The sequence below is a fragment of the Oxyura jamaicensis genome, chromosome 2 (genome assembly GCF_011077185.1).
Source record: "Oxyura jamaicensis isolate SHBP4307 breed ruddy duck chromosome 2, BPBGC_Ojam_1.0, whole genome shotgun sequence".
NCBI classification, from domain to species: domain Eukaryota; kingdom Metazoa; phylum Chordata; class Aves; order Anseriformes; family Anatidae; genus Oxyura; species Oxyura jamaicensis.
In genome coordinates, this window is record NC_048894.1 from 4991141 (window position 1) to 5012549 (window position 21409).

Below are 21409 nucleotides of genomic sequence, written 5' to 3' on the forward strand. Positions count from 1 at the left end.
CAGATGAGCTAGCTGCAAGGAGAGATCAGAAATAACTGGGGGACAGAGAATTGATTTACAGAAGAGGAGTAGTTACAGCAAACACCGATCAATCACATATCCCTGCAACCTCTCCTGGTCCTTTCCCATCAGGCCACAGTGGGGAGGTAACCACAAGTAAAAGGGAATCTGAAAAGTTTGCATCTGCTTCTCTTGAGTGTTTATGTCTGCTGAAAAGTTGGTTTGTGTGAAGCCCAAAATAATGAAGCATCACACAAGGAAGCTTGTGTCCTTCCTGGCCTCCAGACATTGAGTCAAACAGGTTATGTGCTGGTCAGCCTTCCTGGCTGCTGCAGATGCCAATCGGCCAGCGCCACAGCTGATGGTCATAGTTCCCTGCTCACATGGACATGCACCAGCATTCCCTTGAGCCACTGAAGTTACTCCTCTTAGTCTTATGGAGATGCAAGAGTTTTCTTTTTATTCTCATGCCCTCATGTATCTCACTTCCTAATGCTTGGTCCTGTGTCCCTCTCCCATTTCACCCATGGCATTAGCAGGTGTGAGTCAGGCCCGTAGAATACAGAAGACCAATTTCAACAGCCCAATATTTTCAAGCAATGTCTCTTTGGGGAGTCTCTTTTGATTTGTATTTCTCTCTTTGTGCCTTTCAAGGAGTTTGCTGCTACACTTGCAAGCTCATCCCCTCATGCAGAAGTACGAGGAACACCTCTGAAGGAAGACAAAAGCTGTGACTCACACTGATGTGCCTGTAAGCAGACCTAGAGAGTCTGCAAGAGCTCAGGTCCAACACAGAGACCCACAAAATCTTGCTGAGTGGGTGCAGAGCCTCACCTCTGCCTTTGCCTGACACAGAAGCTTCCCCAGGTCCTAGGAGCCACTGTCACGTTAGTGATAGGACTAGAGGGAATGGCCTCAAGTTGTGCCAGGGGAGGTTCAGGTTGGAAATGAGGAGACATTTCTTCTCAGAAAGAGCAGTCAGGCATTGGCACGGGTTGCCCAGGGAGGTGGTTCTGTCACTGTCCTTTGGGGGTGTTCAAGGAAAGGTTGATGTGGTGCTTAGGGACATGGCTTAGTGGGTGACATTGGTGGTAGGGGATGGTTGGACCGGATGATCTTGAAGGTCCCTTCCAACCTTAATGATTCTAGGACTCTAAGATTTCTCCCCAAGGGTGGCCCCTGAGCAAAAGGCTCCCCACCTGCCTTCCACCAGGACCTGGGCCGGCCTCGCCACTCTCCATGAGGTGTTCTTATGCCCACCTCAGTGCTAGGATCAAGGCCCTGCAGGCCTGTGCAGTGGAGAGGCCCATTTGTGAGGGAGTCAATCCCATAGGAGGCAGCAGGGAGAGGGACCCAAATTTGATCTCCCCTTCACCCTAAAAGCGGCAACCCCAGAGCTGTCAGGTCTCAGGAGTGCATCAGAGTCACATGAACGCACAGTGAGCCATTTGGCAGCCAAAAATACAAATGCTGAAGAGCCAGAAGTACGAGCCTGACAAGGTGCCTAATGATTAGAGCACTTGTCTGAGAGACGAGACCTGGCCACTGGCCTCTGCTCCAGGGGCAACATCCATCTCTTCTCCGGTCATTGCTCCTAGAGTAAAATATCCAGACTGTGCAGGGAGTCTGGACAGTAAAACACTTTGGTAATCCTAAAAAATACAGGAAAAGGAGGAGGGGAGGCAGAAAGCAATCCCTTTACCTTCCTCCTGTTTGAGAGGCAGCCCTTTGAGAGGAGGTGCTTTGTCAAGACTAACAGAAAAAAGAGACAAGGAACTGAACCCACATCTGCAAACCACTAAGGATGTGAAGGACAAGGACAACAAGCTGCTTCTTACTTGTGCCTTTCCTGATAAAGAGGGAGATGTATGGACAATGTATGGACATGTGGAGGCACTGCCAAAACAGCTGGCCTTGAGGGGAGGGGGACATTTTGTTTCACTCTGGGGCAAATGCTCTTCAGATCCTTCCTTTTCCATATCCTACTTCCCTTTCATTAACAAGTGATGTCTGCAATGTGGCATTCAGTCACGCTGAATTACTCCATCCCACTCTAATTGTCTCAGTAAGTCACTTCTGTTTACTGTCAGGAAATGCAGATGAGAAATGCACTGAGCTGTTAATAGCTCACACCATATTTGCGCACAACACTGTATTTCTGCAGAGATCACACGTTCTCCAACCACAGCTCAGCCCGGTTGCTTTAGCATCTTGCCAAGAACCAGACAAAAGCTGCTACCTGACCCCAGTACCGCCCTGCCAGCCCAGGGGGCTGCAGTGAGACTACACGGATTTTGCAACACGCTGAGCACATGGGGCAAACTGGCACTGTGTGCTGCTTCTCTCTTAGGTTTTGCCCCAGGAAAAGCACTTCAGCTGCTTTCAGTTTCACCACACGCAACTGGATGCTAGTGGCTAAATGTGGCTGGGATCAGGACCTTTGTAATCAGAAGGAGCAGGAGCACATCAAATTCCTGGGCTGGGAACACCAAAGGTTATCCAGCACCCTCATCACTGATGGATGCTTTTGCATAATGATTTGAGGGTTGGTTTAGCTTGAGCTCCCTGTACTGTGCCTTCTTAGCTCTGACCACATTGCCTTCTCTTCTCCCTGTGCACGAATTTACTCCAGGTCTCAACTGCTGATTCCTCCCCCACTCTCTTTGCTCCCCCTGCACCAGCTTGCTCAGCACATTGTTTGAACTTGAGATCTGCTGCCCGGCAGCCTGCCCTCATTGCTGGTGTGTGTCACCAGCTGACAACCAGTGACACAATGCACATGTAATTTTACAGTTTGTTCAGGAATACCTTTTAATAAAAGGCCCAATCTTTCTATATAACCAACACAGAGTGGGGCACTGATATAAATAGTGATCTCTATTTACTTTCCTTCCAGACACCACAAGCAAGTCCCTGCAAACTATTTTTGCAACTAGTTCCTACTTCTCCTGCCACTAAATTTGGATCTAAAGCTCTTACCACTTCTACCTGTGCATTTAACTTGCTATAGAGAATAAGGTCGGTATTTGCCAGCAGATTGCCTGTGATGAAAACTGTCCCAGAAACTCTCACAGTGGCCTGATTTAAAATTAAATCTAAAAAGCAGGCAGCTCTGCAATTGAAGTGACTTGTTTTATGGGTTGAATGATTTTGATAAAAACTAATGAGACCCACAGACAGACAGTTTTGTTTTCACAGCTGACGGCTGCCTTGCATAACATATTCACATCAGCAAATATTTTTCCAGGGACAAATACATGTCTGATCATGAAGGCAATGATTCCTAGAGAAACTGCCTAACCAGCTCCAGAAGGAAGCTGTTGGTGCAGTCAGTTTCCTGCTATGTGCATACAGGTTGCTGAGAACTTCTGTTGACTTTTGGCACTCAGCAGATCCACAGGAACAACTTAAAGTTTTCACTTTTTGACTTAAGTAAGCACAGAGCAATACCACGTCCTTTCTGTTCTTCTAAAGGCAAGTTCAGGGCGTTAATTTAATGGAGGTAATCATTCATCCATCCACAAAAATGGCAGGGTATGCTTATCACATGGCATTTTAAGGGTGTTAAATTTAACAGAACTGAAAAATGAAGAAAAACGTTTTCTGCTGAACATTGGTAGTATACAGTATTATAAAGCTTTAAAAAGTACAAAAATATCCTACAATTGGGTTGGAACTGGGAGGAACTGAAACAAATTCTATGCATTTTTAATACTGAAGATAATTAATCATTAGATCAAAATATCAATTTCATGCTTTAAGATAATAATACAATCTTCATTTAAACAGTTGTGCAAGTGAATTTAGATTGCCTCTGTAAATTGCTTCCCAAACTGCTTTCTTTTAACCAAAGTAGAGAAAAAATATACAATAGCAGTACTTCGGTAAAGCTTTTGGCTAGAAATTGCAATGTTTAAGCCCAAACTCCCAAACTTGTTTCTTGATTGCACAGTTCATGACTCAACGAAGCACCCCCAGTGAGTCATCCCCTGTGCGGTGTGTGAAGCTTGCTCATGGCTGTCATGGCAAACGTCATCTCCCTGAGCTTCCATCAGAGAAAGGGTACAGGAAGCTGCGAAGTACCTGCTCCTGTGGGGCCCTGATGTAGTACCCTTAAATCTAAACCACTCATTCAGCCTTTTCCTTCCGCCTCTGAGTATTATGTTTTTCCACCAAAAGGGTGTTTCACTGGAAAGTTTTCAACCATCCTACAGATCCTCAAGTTCAGAGAGTTTTTGAAGGGATTGAGGCTGGCTTAAGTGAGCTCAAGCTAAGGATTTCACCTGGTTTAGGAAAAGACTTTCAAAAATTGATTTCACTGAAAGCAGCACATGGCTTTCTATTCTTTTGCATGTGTAGATGAAACCTGATATTTGACCACAGCTAGCCAAGACAGTGTTACTGACAGGTTGCTGCTTCTTGAGTGCAATCCCCTCTGCCTCCTCTCTCCCACCATGATGATTCTCAAGAGAGAGAATGGGCAGTGTTTGAACGGTCTGTTTACCATCCCCCTTGCACAAACCTCTCCTTTTTGCCCCAGAACTCTTAATCTTGCCACTTGCACCCTGTATCGGGCCCAGAGAGAAAGCTGTCCCATATGTAAAAGCCTCTAGGGCCAGAGGAGCATCCACCCTGACTGCGACTCTACGTGACATTTAAGATAACAGAAAGCAGCAGGGTGTTTATGGGCCTGGTATGCAGCTCAGACACAGGTATAGGAGGCTATGGTAAAAAACAGATTTTTAAAGGTACTTTTGTCCAGTCCTTTGTGCCCAGCACTCCTATATTTCTGCAGAAGTCAACCAGAGAGTATGGGCATGGTGTAGTAACATTTGTTGGAAAACTGGCCCCTTAAGGTGCTTCACAGGCTTTTTGAAAAACTCATTTCTCAGACCTAAATAGAAATTTTGAAAAAGAATGCACTATGGACAAAAAGGAAAAAAATGGATTACATTCCTCCTGTGTAGCAACCATATTAGAAGGGCAGCCTATTCTCCAAAAAAGCCCTGTAGATAATAGAGATATCAAGACAGCATCCAGTCTAAATGTCCAGTTGTTAAAATAAAGACAACAGAGGAACGTAATGGCTGTACGCCTTGTATCTGACCCAGGCAATATCTGTGCCTGTGACAACCCTGATATGTGTGGTTTTTTTTTTCAGCTCCAATCAGCTGAGATTCTCCTGTCAAACCCTAGAGATCTGCAGTTTTATCTCCTACAGACACCACCACACAATGGTTTACAAATAGCTTTTCTGCCTGATTATAAGAACAGTAACAGGAATAACAGGAAACTGCCCAAATAAAAACATAACCCTTACCCTATCCAGACTTTGCTCCTCTGAGGTGCCTCCATATGCCTGCTCTCAGTTCAGCTGCAGATAAGATTAGGCCTGCTGCTCAAACCTCCCTGTTTCCATTCAGCTCATTCTTTTTCCTTCCTTAAAAAAGCAGCTTATCATCAGTTTTGGAAAGGCTTTGCACTGGAGTCTGTTAACCAGGCAGGGTGACCCTCTGAAGAGACTCACCTTGAAACTCCTGCTTTTGTGTATAAAAGCAATGATCCTGAACTCTTCCTCTGTCTTCTGACTGCCTACACACACCAAAACAAATGAGAAGCCGGCCACAGCAATAAAGCCTGCCAGAGGACACAACATGAACCAGGGGGAATCCTCTCTGTACCTAAACACAAAGCATCCTGGTGAAGTCAAATGCCCAATGAACAAACCCAAACCCTGCAATCAGTCTGAAAACTTGGGAACAGGAGGTCTCAGAGGACCAACAGAGGAGAAAGGCATGGGAAAATGGATGGCCTTGGGGTTTTGGCTGGGGACTGGGCAGGCATCAGTCCAGTATTCATCTATCCTGTTGACTTCCAGGTTCAGGCACGTCCACTGTGCTTGTTGAAAGCAGCCCCAAGGTGGCCCTCCAATCCTCCCAAAAACTTGTGCCACCACCTCCAGCAGACCTGCACGTCCTCCCAGGAGCGTGTGGGACGTGGCCTGCCCCAGAGTGCTTGGTCAGTCAAGCTGACATCAGGCACGCTCCTACAGCCAGCAGGGCATAAAGGTGCAGAGCCAGTAGCTTTGTTGCTGCCCTTTGCTTTTTCAGAGCAGCAAGGACAGCTGTGCCTCAACTGCCTTGTCTCCCTTTCTATCTTGATGATAAAAAAATAAAAAATAAAAAGACTTTCTGTGGGGAAAGGTGTGCATGTGTGGAGGTGTCACGGAGCACATCTGTGGGCGTGAGTCAGTAGGCAGTTTTACTCCATCCTTGCACTGCACCAAGGACACTCCTAGGGCAGAGCTGGTTCTGCACTGCCTCCATCCCCAGCAGCACCATAATGTTAGCTGGGCCTGGTTAGCAAAGTCTGTCTCAAGTGGTGTTAATCCACACCCACGCAGACACACTCCCAACCTGTGCCCAACACCCAGCTCAAAGGATTTGATCTTACTGTAGGGCTCCTATTGCAACTTAACATATAATAAAGTTATAGTTGGGCCAGTTCTCCACACCACGGGCCCAGCGATGGAGAGAATGGGATTGACCAGTGTTTCTCCAAGCAGGCCTCAAGGTCCATGAAGCCACAGCACAAGGATCCCTCCTGTTCACTTCAGAGGATCAGCTGGGGTGGGAACGTTGCTGGAGGTGTCCTCAGCCCCTGTAATTTGGAAACTGCTGGCTCAGAGCACAGGAAAGAAAGCGCTGAAAGTCATTCTTCTCCACTCACGCCCTTGTTTGTTTTGTAGGAAGACATAATCTGGGAAATGATTTAGCTTTTATCTGGGACAGAGCTCAATGTAACAGACATTCCTAAGGAGCAAATGCTCAAGTGTTATTATGGGATATTGCACTGGTACCTAAACAGCCCAGCTGAGCTCAGGACCCTGCTGAGCTCAGGACCATGCTGGGCATGCAAACACACAGCAAGGGACAGTCTCTAATCCAAAGCCTTTTACAGCTAGGTTGAAGAGGAGACAGGAAATGCAGGGGTAAGGATGCACAAAGAGATTAAATGAGCTGGCAAAAGTAATATAAAAAGATTTTGGTTGTAAACTAAACATATTTTGCCCTGCTGCCTTACTCTTCCCCACCATTTCTGGAAGAAGGATGAAGTAATTTGAAAGACCCACTCTTCATTTAGTTAGTTGTGACTGTTACAAACAAACTGTAAATAACCCAGGCAGCATGTTCTACATTTCAATGTGCTATAAAATAAGTTCCACGTTATTCATTTACCTTCTGTCTGTACCAGACCACGATTATCAGAGACAGAGAAATATGTCAGAAAAATACCAAAATGAGGAGGAAAAAACAGATACACATCCTGCCTGATCCCATTTTGACAGCACGTGGCAGGACCACGAGCCCCTGTTCCCAGTTATGGCTCTGAGCTGGGTGATGCTGGGGAAGAATGGTGGTCCTTGTGCCCATGCAATAGTGACTGTCATATCTGGACTTTTTTACAACGGGGCAGATTGTGGATTTACAAGATAAGGATGGGAATAGGTTCTCCTTCCCAGTGATATCTGTCCTGGCAGAGCCCAAACCAACAGCCAAAGTGCACCATACCATGCCATGGATGCTCAAGCCACGTCACACACCATGCATTACAGTTTCAGGTATGCCCACAGAGACACCTGAGTAACCCAAACCCTTTATTTGCAGAGTAAATAAGCCAGGCAGGGGTGCTGAGCCCAGCACAGCCCAATGCCCCAGCAGGACAATCCCTCAGCACAGCAGCAGGACACCTGGGTGCCAACTGCTGTTGGTGTGCCTTTCCCTCTGCACACCACATCACGCCACGCCACGCCACACCACACAGCCCCTGTGGTTTCTGCCATTCTACCCCATGACAATTTTGAGCAGTAGCTCATGAGCTTGGGAAATGCGGCCATTCCCGACTCGGCAGATTCCTCCCCACTGTCTCCAAAGCAGACAGAATAACTCAGTGTATGATACAGGACGAGGGAAGGATCTGGTTGCATTGCTCCAAGCTCTGCCTTCGCACCACAAGCATAATGGTCCTGGTTCACCCCAAGCACCTCTGCAGACCATGCCCCACGCCTGTAATGATGCAAACTTTACTTACAGATCTGTGACTCTGGAGACCTCAGCATCTTCTTCGATTCCTGCCATATGGTTTTGCAGTCCTCCTGGAGCTTATAAAACCGCTCCTTTCTCCAAGAGCTGGACTTCACTTTCAGTAGCTGGCTGCCTTTCAGGAGAAACTTCAGATCCTTGTCATCTTTCAGGCCTGGGGAGAAACAGTAGTGATAATGATACAAAAGCTAGCACAAGAAATAACGTACATAGCGTCTTCCCTTCCACAGGACACAAGCCAGAGACATAAACAGAGCACTACCGTGCAACCAGCTCTGGGGAGAACAACATAGTAGAGACCAAGAAATCCACCATGTCACATTTTATGTTCACAAAAGAGACTGGAGCCTTGTGTTTTTCTTAGACTGAGTCTAAAGATTTCTGTACTATAATTCTCAGGTGGTTTACAAGCATATAATATCTCCTTCACAGTAAATATAAGTAGGATGGAACAACAGCATAGAAGTAAAAGCAGGGGGAGGAAAGTTGTGTAACTTTTAATTGGAGTACTGAAGAGAATTCAGCTCTATTCTGCAGCAAATTTCCTTAATGAAAACAAGTCCCTCTCTGAAAAGCTGTCCCCTTCTGGTCCCAGCAACTGCAGAGATTTCTTGTCTCAGACTAGGTTCAGGAAGACACTTGGACATCCAGAGAAGCAACAGTCATCTACTAAGGCTTTCAAAACATACATTTGACATTCTAGGTGGTTTTGAACATCTCAGAAGTATATGACTTCCACATACCTAAATACCTTGGAGATTTTGTCCCTCAGACCAACCATTAATTAGAGATCTAAAGTGTGTGAACTGGTGCAGGGTGGGTGGGGGGCAGCAGGAGAATTAAACATGAGGAACACACCCTGGGCTTTCTGTAATAGGCACCTTGCAGCTCTGACATTGCATAAAAGGCTGTTTCAAAGCTGGTGAAACAACATTTAACTCTGCAGCACTGAACAAGCCCAACTCCAACTCAGCGTGACTTCTGCTAACCTTATCTTGACGATGCAGGTGAGACTGTCACTAATAACTACTTGGCCCCTTGCAGCCACCTGACACTCCCATTATATAAAATGTCCCAATGCTACACAAACGTAACACAAACCCCCACAAAGCAGGAATCCAAGTTAACTGATTTGTGCAATAAGATTTATACTGCAGTGTGGCATTCCCCTGTGCCATTGGGTTTGTTCCTCCCTGGGTAGAGCTGCCTTGAATGGCTGCTCTTTGAACAGGACAAGGCAATAAACCACCAAGCATTACTTCAGTCCTGCATGAAAAACAACACATGGTCATTTTCGGTTGGCAAAGTCTGCGATCTCTGTCAGAGATAAATATTAGGGGTGTCCTGTGTCCACCTCAGCCCACTTCAGTGGTTTTCAAATGCCAAGGAGCAGACCTGGAGCTGAGCCTCGCTGAGGCATCCAGAATTGAAAGCACTACAATGGGAGCTGAAGATCATGAAAAAGTTGCTGTGTCCTCTCTCTTTCCTCTATATTGAATTAGATCAGTAATTAAGTGCCTGCACATGCTACAGCCTCTCAGTTCCCATGTCAGGTTTGGAAGTGCCCAGGAGGAGGAATTGAACACTTCCTCTGGAAATTTCGAAAAGAAATTCATGGTGAGAAGGAAAAATATGGCTCCCACAAAGCACAGAAGGGTGAAAGATTGATCCCAGCTATGGGATATTGGACACCCTCTCAGGTTTGCTGAGGTTCAAGCATACCCAGGGGTCTACAAGAGACCGGACCATCCACAGGAAAGACTGACATCGCAACAGCCTCACAAGGCCTCGGTCTCCTGAGCTGCAGTGTTGAGGCTTCCTCTCTGATCCTAAGATCTTTCAAGCACAAATAATTGCAGACTTAGGCTTCGCTAACACTGCTGTGGTACCCCTCAAGGTTTCTGGAGAGGGAATAAACTTTCTCCTCTGTGTTCACCCAGAAAATATATGTTCTGGCTCCCAGCCTCACTCCATCTTCCGTCAGATCCCAACCATGCGAGGCATCATTATGGGACTAGAAGGAGGACATGCCAGCCTGGGGTGACATGAGCAGGAAAGCAGGAAAACCACCAATTCCTTTGGATGCCTATGTGCATAAGTGTGCAATGAGAAACCCCTGCTGACTGTGACATGTTTTGTTGCACAGACACTGTACGCAGCATGCATAACATGTCGTGCTACCTGGACAAAGAGCTGCATCAGTGTCACATGGGCAAATTTGGATGGCCACTATCAGTAGTCAAGGGTAGGTTTGTCTCCCCCAAGTTAGATCCATGCAGGTAGGACACAAGCTGGAGTGAGCCCTTCATCCTTCTCACAGCCCAGGCCATGCTTTAGCATGGGACAAAATTCCTCTTCGGAGGATCCAATTACGGGTTGGGAACAGCCCTGCCAGCCATCCCCACCCATCCCTGGCTGCTGTGCCTGAGGACCACGCCAGTTTCAACAACCCAGTGAAAGAGGCCACTGCCCTTCACAGGAATAGGAGGAAAAGATGAAGAGAGACAGTGATGGTGAAAGGCTAGCAGAGAACAAAGATCAAAGATGGCAGGGAGCATGCATCAGAGGGCAGTGAGAGAAGCCAGGAAGAGGATGGAAACAAGTTTGCCTCCAGAAGATGGTGAGTTTGGCCAGGAAAGGACAAGAGGGTTAAGGATGGGTGTCTAAGAGCTCCATCATCTCTCTGATGTGGGAGGTTGGTACTCTCATGGGGCCTTTCAGATACACAGCAGTCACACAGAGTTGACTTCTGCTAACAGTGACCCAAATATGGATTGAGCCACCATGGTAGGTCCAGAGGAAGGAATAAGGCCCGTGTTTTGGGCCCTGCCTCCTATGCCGGGTCCAAGCACTGCCACAGACTCTTTAAATGACCTTGTGCAAGGCACTTAGCTTCTCTGTTCCTATCTACAAGGCAGATAGCAGCATTTTGTTAGGTCAGAGATGGAGCACAAAATGCTCTGATCTGACGATATAGGACCTCAAATGCACCGATGTGTCAGTTGGCCATTTGAATTGCTTTCCTGAAAAAAAAACAAACTAACTAACCAACAAAAACACCTCTTCACAGCAGAACCTTCATTTTAGGTTTTATATCCAAACCAACCCCTGGGGATTTTTGCCTGACATCCCTAGGGAGCTGATGAGGTTGGCCATGAAGAGCTCTGTCTCACAGCAATGGAAACTTCTGTATGAAAAAAGCCAGAGCTGTCATATACAAACGTCATCTAATGATCCAGAAACACTGTGCAGTGGGACAGGCATATAGGTTTGCAATTATATAACAGTGCTGGGCACGAGAAACACGATCAACACGCTGAAATAGATGTCCAGATCCTGCCTGAAACATGTGCCATGGCCGTATCTTGCTTAGCATCCTCTCAAAATACCAAATACACACTTGTCACACAAAATTGCACTATGTGTTTCAAGGGTCAGGCCCCCCTCCTTAAAAATATCAGTCAAACACTTACTAAGCAGAACACACGTAGTGTACAGTACAGTTCAGAGGGAAAATTGCATTTGGCAAAGGTAGGAGAGCCTCAAGCACACACAGCATCACCACGAGCGTGAAGTTAATATCCTGCACTATGAAGCTTTAGACACCAAGAGCCCCAAAACATTAACCTTTGTATTATCCATCTCAGGTTTACAGCAAGCAGGGAACATAATAAAACAACGGCTGTCAAGGCAGCAGCCTGGAGATAGTTAGGATGATATTTACAGGCGACAGTGACAATCTGTATTTCTGCATTGCTCACTTTGCAAGTCTGCTGATCTGATAAAAACATTAATTAGAACTGCTATAAAACAAGCCTCCTCCTGCATGCTCCTCTCTCCCACCTGGCTGAAGACCAGGCACGGCTCAGGATTGCCTCTTTAAAAGGGAGAAAGCCTTTCAGATTAAACACAAACAACTCAGGGGGGGCAAATGGTGATTTTCCATTTCCACCTGCTGTCTGTAGCCACATAAATCAACGGACCCGCATCCACTTGGGCTGTCCCTCCAGACAGCAGGCACCAGCCGTAAATTCGTAGTCAGAGAAGTTACGAAACTCTCCGGGTTTCCTGTCTCTTTTCATCTGGTGAACGCAGCCCTCTGAGTGGTTCCTTGGGCTGTAATCAGCTGGCACCGCACCACTGACAAGTCCTAAAATCAGGCAGAAAAGGGGCACCGCCGTCCCCAGACACCCTCATGGCACCAACAGCTCAAAAGCCCAGCAAGAGATCTGCGAACCCACCCTCTGCCAGAGAGGTCCCGCTTTCTTTGATGCCTCGACCGAAGTGGTTCGTACATCTGGCGGGTGGTTACAGGCAAAAGAAAGGAAAAGAAACCTCAGGAGTTTAAAAATAACCTCGGAGCTGCCTGTAGGGTGGAGCACTGCCTCTGTGCAGGGAAAAGAGGCAGCCGCGAAGCACCGAGGGTCTGGCCAACTTGTCCCTTACCCAGCCTGATGCCGTTCAGTGTGGCCACTCGACGGCTCTGCTCCCGCAGGATGTTCTCCTGGGACACGGTGCGCTTGGGCAGCCTTCGGAAGCACTGCATGGTCCAGCGTAGGGCTCGGAAAGAGGCACGGTGTGCCGGGAAGGATGGGGGGCCCCGTCGGCCCCGAGGGGATCCCTGCTCATCCAGGAACCCCAGGCGTGCGCTGTGTCAAACTGGGCTCCAAGGAGGGAGAGGAGGCAGCGGGGAGAGGGCAGGCAGAGGAAGGCAGAGGAGGGCAGAGTCCGGCTAGGGGTGGGACTGTGGGAAGTCTCTCCTCCCGCTTGCTCATCGGCCGCACACACTGGATGCGAAATTACAGCCGGCTGTCTGCCGGCAGCGGCCCAGGTAGAAGGAGCGAGTTTTCCTACAGTCAGCCAGTGGGGTTTTGTGCCTCGTTTCCAGGGACTGGAGGGGTCCCAGATATTGCCTGTGGCTCCAGGGGGCTCGTCAGCTCAGCCTGCCCACAAACGCCTGGCTCAGAGACCTCAGCTCCACCCTTTCCTTCTGTGCCGAGCTCTGTGCTGTTCCCACTGACATGCAGTGATTGACATACAGGAAGCTAAAAACACCGGGGCAGACGTAGCCCGAAAGCTGCTCGGAAATTGTTTTAATGTTCTTTTTCCACCTAAGGAGAGCATTTTCGTAAGACTCTGGAGAATGTCTTCCCTGCCACCGATTTCCTACGTGACTTGGGTGAGTCACTTACCCTGCATTTCTGCATAGCTGCAGGTTTATTCTTGTAGTTCAAGTTTACAGGCACAGGGAAAAGCCCCCATCAGTGGTTCAACAAGGCACTGGTTATAGAGAATCACAGCTGGTGGTCTCCTGGTCAACCACCCAATCAAGGGGGGGGTCACTTCAAATGCAGATCAGGTGCTCACAGCCTTGTCCAGGTGAGTTTGGGATATCTCTAGGGATGGGAATTTCATAGCCAATCTAGACCACTGTTTAAGAGCTCTCATAGTGAAGAATTTGTTTGTATAAGTTGTTTATATAAGTCTCCTTTGCTGACCCTCATGTCCATTGCCCCTTGTCCTGGCAATGGCTGGGACTACAATCCATCTCTTCCCTAACCGTGACTCCTTCTGCAGTGAAATACAGAGCTGTACTTATTAAGCTGTCCCATTCCAGCTGAGTTTACAAACCTTGTCAGGTTTTTGTCATTGCCTTTGCAGAGCTGCTGCCCCGAAAAGCCAGCCACGAGTGAAAATAATGTGGGGAGATGGATCCAAGCTGGGGTGAATGCCCCTTACTGCAGAACCAGCGTCTGCCCAAGAAGCTCGACAGCAAACCACGTGTCACCATCTCTGCTGGAGATCCAGGTCTCTCCACCATCAGCGCCGATAATACCCAACACATTTTGTGTTAGGTTTTAGGAACATATTCTCTGTTTCTGGTGTCTGGCACCCCAGTCATCCTCCTCTTCTTTCTCTGCATTTTGGAGGAAGCCCTACTAACACACATAGATCAGCACAGACAACTGGGTGACCTGACCAGCACAAGGACAGGGTCAGAGTCATTAATACCTGGCGCAGTGAGTAAGAAACTCACGGGGGACAAGGCAGAGCCACTGCCTGGCCTTGTAACACCTTATTTACACAAAGCAGCTACAAGTCACAGAAGGCAAAGGAGAAAAAAGGCATTTTATGGATGGGACGTTGCTGGACACATCAGCCAGGCAGTGTGCTTGAGGAAATACCCCCAGCCTCTTCTGAGCCCCCTATGTGTGCAGGGGCCAGCTGTCTTTGTAGCCCTCCCCTGGAAACTGGGGACTTGCCTTTGCCCTGGCGGGTGGGTGAGCACAGTGATGTGATGGCTAGCGGATGTTTATTAGCTAGCAGTCTCTGAGCACTTCCCATATTTCACATTGTACTGGAGAGGACTGATTTAATTAAGGAGCAGGGAAGAGAGTCATCTCTTGTACTCGCCTTGGCAAAACAGTTTGCTTCTGTGCACCAGCTCTCCCAGCAGCCAGTGTCCCATAGGGATCGGTCTGGGAGCACGCAGATCCCCTCTGCCTCATTTTCTCATTAATTCCTAATAAAAAGTGTCAGCAACAGCACAGCTCAGAGCCTCCCAGGCTCTCAGAGAACATTTTATTGTACTTATCCCTGAAGTTTACACATACACAAAGCACAAGATCGGCGCTCACCGAGTTTAGACACTTCTCCAGAACAGCAATGAGCAAGTTCTGTTGTTGTGAGCACTTCAGAGATGCCAGGCAGATAAAATCAGTTTGTTTTTAAAACAAAGATGATAACGCTGGGCCAGAAATGCCCTCCTTAGGGAAACAACAGATATGGATCTGTTGTGGTCTTGAGGTCATTTAGAGATGATGTCACATCTCGTAGACAAGCCATGATGGCTAAGTGTGGCACTGTAGGATACGGGGCATTGCTTATTGATGTGACCCGATGCTGCGTCACGCTGGTGCTGGAGGAAATGATTCCTTCAATGGCTCAGGGATAAATTCTCTGGCCCTTATTCACTGCAGGTAACACCTGACTGGGGCTGAAGCCTGTGAACCCTCAGCCATGCAATTTTACCCCTATGACCAACCCCACTGAAATCGATGGCACTGGTCACATGAGTGAAGTTATTCATGTCCTTGTGGCCAGGATCAGGGCTTTGCTAATCATCCTATCGATTCCAGCTGGATTACTCACGGAGCAAATGGAAATTGATGTGAATGAGGTTGTCAGAACATGGTCCTGAAGTTAGCAAAGTGCTTCAGTATGCAGGAAACAGACACTTGAGATAGAAAGGCTGGAGAGCCTGGTAGGAAATGGGCTATGTGAGAAAACTATTAATGCCGAGGCTGCACTTCAGGCAGCTCTCCAGAATGAATTAATCTTCATCACGTCCATACACAAAGGACTGAAGGAAGATCTGTTACCACCTCACAGAGGAAGCAGCAGGTTGGTTTGGGGTAGGAACTGGTCAGCTGCCATGGCTATGTTTGGGCAACACCAGAAGTGGTGCAGCCCTATTACTGATGGCAATCTCTTTACACCACGCTGACCCCAATGACACGACAGCAGTCAGCTGCTGATTTGCCCCAACTTGTGATAATTTGGGACTGGAATGAAAATATCCACAGTGGTGATGCCCTCACCACTTCCCCATTGCATCATGCACATGATGTAAATTGCTCTGTTAGGACTAGTAATGCCTCTGGCAGCTACCTAACACCTACACATCTCAATTTGGGGGGGAAATCCCACTAATGAGGTCAAAGGTTGTTCATTGCTCTTATTCCTTATCAAGAAGGAATAAGGTCTATTTCACATGATGCTTATCTTTGAAGTAACTGTAATTTCAGCTCCCCTCCCAGGCTCACCCACAGTGAAATTCAGTAAAATTATTCTAAAGCGAGTAACAGCACTGTCAAAGTATCACTGCTCACCCTACCTATTCCTAGCCCTCACCAGGAGCAAGAACTTTCAATCCAGGTGAACTGAGAATCAATGAAAGCGTGGAAAAGTTGTGGTCCAGCTGCTCTGTAGTTACACAATAGACCTGGCTTTTATATCAGCTCTTGAACTTTGCCTGGGATTTTCCTCCTCCCATTTCCATTAGCTTCCATTTTCCATTTGCTTCCATTTCCTCCTTCCTTGCTACCTCCAGGCCCCCACCACTGTCTCTCAGCTTTATTTTCCCCAGTTACACCACAGGACCGGGCTTTGCTGCTGGAACAGCCAGTTTCTCACCACCAACAAAAAAATGCCAGTGGCTCCTCTACACCAGCTCTCCCCTTTTTGCTCCCTCTGGGGGAGTGGGGAGCAGGGAGGGGGGACTGGGACCATAAACACTGGTGCATCTCTGGCCAAAGCTGCAGCTCCTTGGTGAGCGTGGATGCATTTCGGTGCATGTGGTATGGACCAAGTTCCACCTTGTGGTGACACTGAGAATGGGCTTCTCCACAAAGTCGGTGGCAGCATCAGCAGACCTCTTTTTTCTTCCTTACTCTGGCTTTTCTTGCCCACTCTACTTCTTGTTCAATGTGCTTGAGAGGTCCTGCCGAGCAGAAGCAGGGTGATCTTAAAGCTTCATATAGGAGTTGTCCCCAGGCATCGTGTTGTGGCTGTCCTTCAAATCACCGCCTAAAATCTCCTTATGATGACTACATGAAGACATATGATGGGCAGGTTTCTGGGGCACTGAGACCAGCGCTGCCACCCAGCCCAATATTTCCCAGCCCCACTTTTTCCCTGTATCTCCCTTTGGCTGTCCCACCTTGTCTGCAAGGTCTCTGGGAGGAGATCGGTCTTTTCTCCAGCTCTGCTCTGATCAGTCTGCACAGCTGAGCCACCTTTCCCCAAAACAAGCTGGCCATATCCAGACTGCATACCGGGAAGCCTCTCTGGCCCATGCCATCACCCAGATCATGTCCAAGCATCATCTGGGAGAGTGCTAGCTGCTAGTGATGCGACCCACCAAAAGCTTCTGCTTCCTCCCTGCACTCTCTGTGAAATCCAGGTAAAATCCTACCTCAAGTTCTTTGCAACCGGGAACTGAAAAGCAGGCTGAAGGTTTGCTTTGGTCCTTCCATGATGGTGCACAAGCAGATTGGGCTGCAGCGTGAGAGGCACTAGAGCAAACACTGGCTTGAAGTAAATTGCAGCTTTTCCAGTATTTGGTGTGAAGAGAGTAGGAGGAAAGTAATTAAAAAGAAGGATGTCAACTTGATCGATAGGACCAGCGGCAGCAGCTTACTTGCATAACTCCTAAGTCATGTTTCTCAGCACATATTGATGAAGATGTTCGTGCCATAAAACCAAAGTCAGTTGTGGTGGGTCCCAGCTTCATTTTTTTTTTTTTTTTTTTTCCAGGCCAATAACATCTCATTCAGGAGCTGAGATTTCCTCCATGGCCAAAAAGCAGCCAACTCAGAGCATTCCACAGCAGGGCAAAATTTGTGCAATAATTGAATTGCACCACTGAGTTACGCAAAACTAGGGGAAAAAAATCTCTTTTTTTTGTTCCCCCCCCCGTGTGATTTATCTGGAATTTTATCACTCTGTAACTATAGCCAGAAATAGCCAAGGAGACTTGTGTGTATCTCAACACAGGGCTTCAAAAGGCACCCCTGTGAAGGGCAGCCCGAGGTGTGAGGCTTTCTCCCCACACACTGTCTCAAGTGGCTTATTTAAGGAGTGGAAGCATCTTGGTTTAGAAGAAACTGTGGCAAAATCTTCTCTACCTGCATAAAGAAAAAGAGAAACCTTCAGGTTTGTCCCAAGTTCTGCATCCAGTCTGGTGGGCTTGACTGAGCGAGGACTGAGATACTCCACCCATGGGAAGGACTTTGGAGACGCAAGGAGTGGGGGTTGGTCTCACCGTATTTAGATATTTAGATTTTAGGTTGGCCTAGGTGATCTTGGAGGTCTCTTCCAACTTAAACGACTCTGTGATTTTGTGATATTGCAGTGCACGGAGCAAGGGGCCAGGACACAGGTGTAACTCATCCATCGCCATCCCTGCAAGTCTGCAATTTCCTGCAGACACCTGCATTTAGCTAGCGGATTCCCACCCTGGATGATCAAATCACCAAGAGCACGCTGCAGTTTTCCCTATTAATACCTGTTTATATATATTTGATCTGCCTGTAAAAAAGAAACTATACTTTGCTCCCAAATCAACACCTGTGGTTCCCAGAGCTGCCTATCCAGTTGGCTGGGTTTCCTGACCTTGCACAAACCACCTCTTCCCCATACCTCTTCCTCTTGCTTTTCCCTGTACTTGGCAGTGTCCTTTCATCCCTGCTACCTGCAGCAGTTTTCCAAGTGACCGCATTTCCTTCTTCCTCCTCTTTCATTTCTTCTTTAAAATCTATTTTTCCACAAGTGTCTTTTGCCTCTACCCATCTGCTTCTGAGCCTTATGTTGGGGATTTGCACATTGGCAACAGTCTTAAAACCAATTAAGGGCTTTAGTTTTATTAAAGAAGCATTGCTCAGATTGGACATTCAGTAGTTTTTGACTGAAAATAAAAAAGTTCCAAGATGAGTTTGACTTGTCCTGTGCAAAAAGAGAAAGTTGCATGTTTAATGCACCGAGTAGTGCCCGTATGGCAAAATTCTCCTGCACTACTCACAAAGTTATGGCTTTAAAAAAAAAAAAAAAAAAAAAAAAACACGTCATGCATCTGGCACAACCTCCAACAATCCAGGTGTGCCAGGCGCATCTTGTTTGCAGGAAAGGAGATCAAAGGCACCGGCTGCTTCGGAGCAGATCTCAGCTGATGCCAAGCAGCAGCATCTCCACCCACAGAGGGTGAAGCCCAGAAGGAGCCTGCTCAGCGCTCCTAGCTTAGAAGGGCAGGTGGAGATGATTCATTTGGAAATTTAAATCCAGGAGAAGTTAGTCCTCGGGACCGGCTGACAGAAAAACAAGGAAATGCCCTGTTCTGTAGGATTTTACCAGCCCCTCCCTGCTGACTCTCACCCTGGGCTGTGGCAGAAGGCATTCCCGTAACGGGGCTCTGGCATTCCCTGCACAATGTGCACAGTGTCTCGGATGAAGAGGTCAGTGTATAAGAATAAGGCATAGTACAAATTAGCTATTCTACAATCTGTGTGAGCACAAGGACTCCCAGTTCACATACATGCCAGGTTCATGAGGCAAAAGAAAGCTTATTAATAGCCCACAGAGTCCGGCAGACCCCTTGCATAATAAATGCAGATGAACCTTTATAAAATAAGCAACGAGAAGCCCATACAGCTGAATCAAACACATTCAGAATAAAAGGCACAGACCACTAAATCACAGCAGCTACATGGGGTATACAGACAAGGGAGCATGTTCAGTTTCCATCCCAGGCTTCAGATCTCCATCTAAAGACAGAACAAACAAAACTCTACAAACTTTTCAGAAACTCTCATCAAGAGCATTACCCACTGTTGCTGCTGGAAGATATCCCAGGGGTCTTTTACTGAGTGCCAGATACTGTGCTGAGATGGAACCGTGTGTCTGTGGTTCATTCTGATACAGCAAACACAGCTGAGTCCGTGTGGGACAGAAAGAAATTGAGCTTCAACGCACAGCCACAGATAAAACATACCTAAAAACCACAGTATCTGAGAAATTTCTGACAAACGGAGCAGCACAAGTCTGATCCTGCTAACTAATCAGCATGTGAGCAACCTCTCCTAAGAAGTCTGGCATTCGGAATGACTTTGGCACTTGCGCACGTATGTGCCAAGGAATTTCAGCAAATAGTTTTCTGAAAGCACACAGCTCATTCAATACTTGTGCATTTTTCTGCCTGAGACAAGAAAATAGAGTAAAAAACAGACACTGAATTCTTCCTGGTCCCTAACACCACCACAAAAAAAATAAAAATAAATAAATAAATAAAGTAATAGTCACTGAAAAATGACCTACAAGCCAGACTAGGAAAGATTTTAATAGTTCCAGATGTATTTCCTAGCTTTCTTTCCCCAGTGGCTCTATAATGAATGAGATACCTACAAAAAGTTTAGCATTAACCTCAGTTTCACCTTCCTGCCTGATTTCTATGTTCTGGGAAAAGCAGAGGGAAGATTTCTTGAGCCTGGGGGTGATTTTTTCACTTTTTTGCTTGGCAATGCTAACTGATTCTGTTTACAGTCAATCACAGATCGATCTGTTAATGTATTTTTGTTTATATCTCATCTACAGGAAGAAAGCACCTATATCAAGAACTAGAAAGAAGCACTCTAGACTTTTCCCCTTTCAAGTCCTGAGCTGTTCTTGCTCATCAGAGTGAATAAAACGCAATGAAGAGGTAACAAATCGATATATTCAAGTCAGACCAGGAAATAAGGGATATTTCATTACCCTGTCTATCAGGGTAATGTCTATCTCCTCGTCTTGGTACTGATCGAGACTTCTTAAATCTCACTTGCTGTCAGGGCATAGAGGATTTCTTCTTTTTTAGAAACATTACCTATTTTTTACAGAGCATTTATAGAGTCTTGGGGGCAGACGCTGAGCCGAAGAGATTTATCCTGGCTCTGCTGCCTTCACCGGAGCCTGATTTACTCCGCTGAGCATCTGTTCCGCTCCCAGTTTCACCATAAAGGGGAGGAGATTTGGATCAGCCTTGCTGGACTCGCACACACTGATCAGCCAAGACACCCTTCCGACCAACACATCTAACCCTAATAAAAGAGAAAAATCTGTCATCTCTCTCCTGTAACACTGATTTAAACGCTGCGTTACTTCCAAGCGAGAGAACTGTGGCGGCAAAGGGGGAGGGAGGAGAGAGGAGGAAAAAGCAAGCTCTCGCACAGGATAAAAGGGCTGAAACGCAAGGACATTTGTACAGACTTACTGTTGCAAGCGAGGAAGGTGCCATTCGATTCCATGGCTGCAAAATGAGCCGAGGTACGGCCGCGGAAAGGGCTCCGGCAAACTGCTGTGCCCAGATGTTAGCGCCGGCCGGGGCTGGCAGCCAGACCCGCGAGGCTCCCCCTGCCCCCTCCTCCAGTAATCCCCAAATGTCAGCTCCCTTCGGCGAGGCCTGCTCCTTCCCCTTGGCTGGACAGCCGTCTTCGCTATGACTCCTCATTTATTTCTCTCCCGCATCCGCACGCCGCCGCCTGCCCAACGCGTCGAGTGAGGCCAAGCGCCCAAGCCTCACCGCCGGCCCTGGCTCCTCCCTGTGCAAGCTGGCCCTCTTCTCCGCGGGGCCAGCCTCCTGTTCCTGCTCCTGCTGGGGCTCCAAGCCGTGCCTCTGTTCCTGCTGCTGGCACAAACGCTTCAACACGCTCCTCTCCTTTCCGGCAAGGCTTCCAGAAGACGCCGAGCGCTCGAATCTGTCCCCAGACCAAGGGAAG

The 21409-nt window shown here is 47.5% G+C and overlaps 1 protein-coding gene and 1 long non-coding RNA gene across 3 annotated transcripts in view; one reads left to right on the top strand and one right to left on the bottom strand.

The window, feature by feature from the left end:
• The window catches only part of PLCD1 (phospholipase C delta 1), a 54115-nt gene extending 32706 nt beyond the window's left edge, over positions 1 to 21409 (bottom strand). The window contains exons 1-2 of one of the 2 annotated variants that reach the window (XM_035317143.1): positions 20905 to 21409; positions 8092 to 8256 (exon numbers count right to left, since the gene is read on the bottom strand). In XM_035317143.1, coding sequence (XP_035173034.1) covers positions 8092 to 8256; positions 20905 to 20938 — 199 coding nt within the window. In that variant the 5' untranslated portion in view covers positions 20939 to 21409. Of the gene's footprint in view, positions 1 to 8091; positions 8257 to 12548; positions 12975 to 20904 lie in introns of those variants that run through there. The other variant, XM_035317142.1, reaches the window with a different exon arrangement.
• On the top strand, positions 12974 to 14934 carry LOC118161609. Its single transcript, XR_004748099.1, has 2 exons — positions 12974 to 13281; positions 13764 to 14934. It is a non-coding gene; the product is annotated as an uncharacterized LOC118161609 (long non-coding RNA).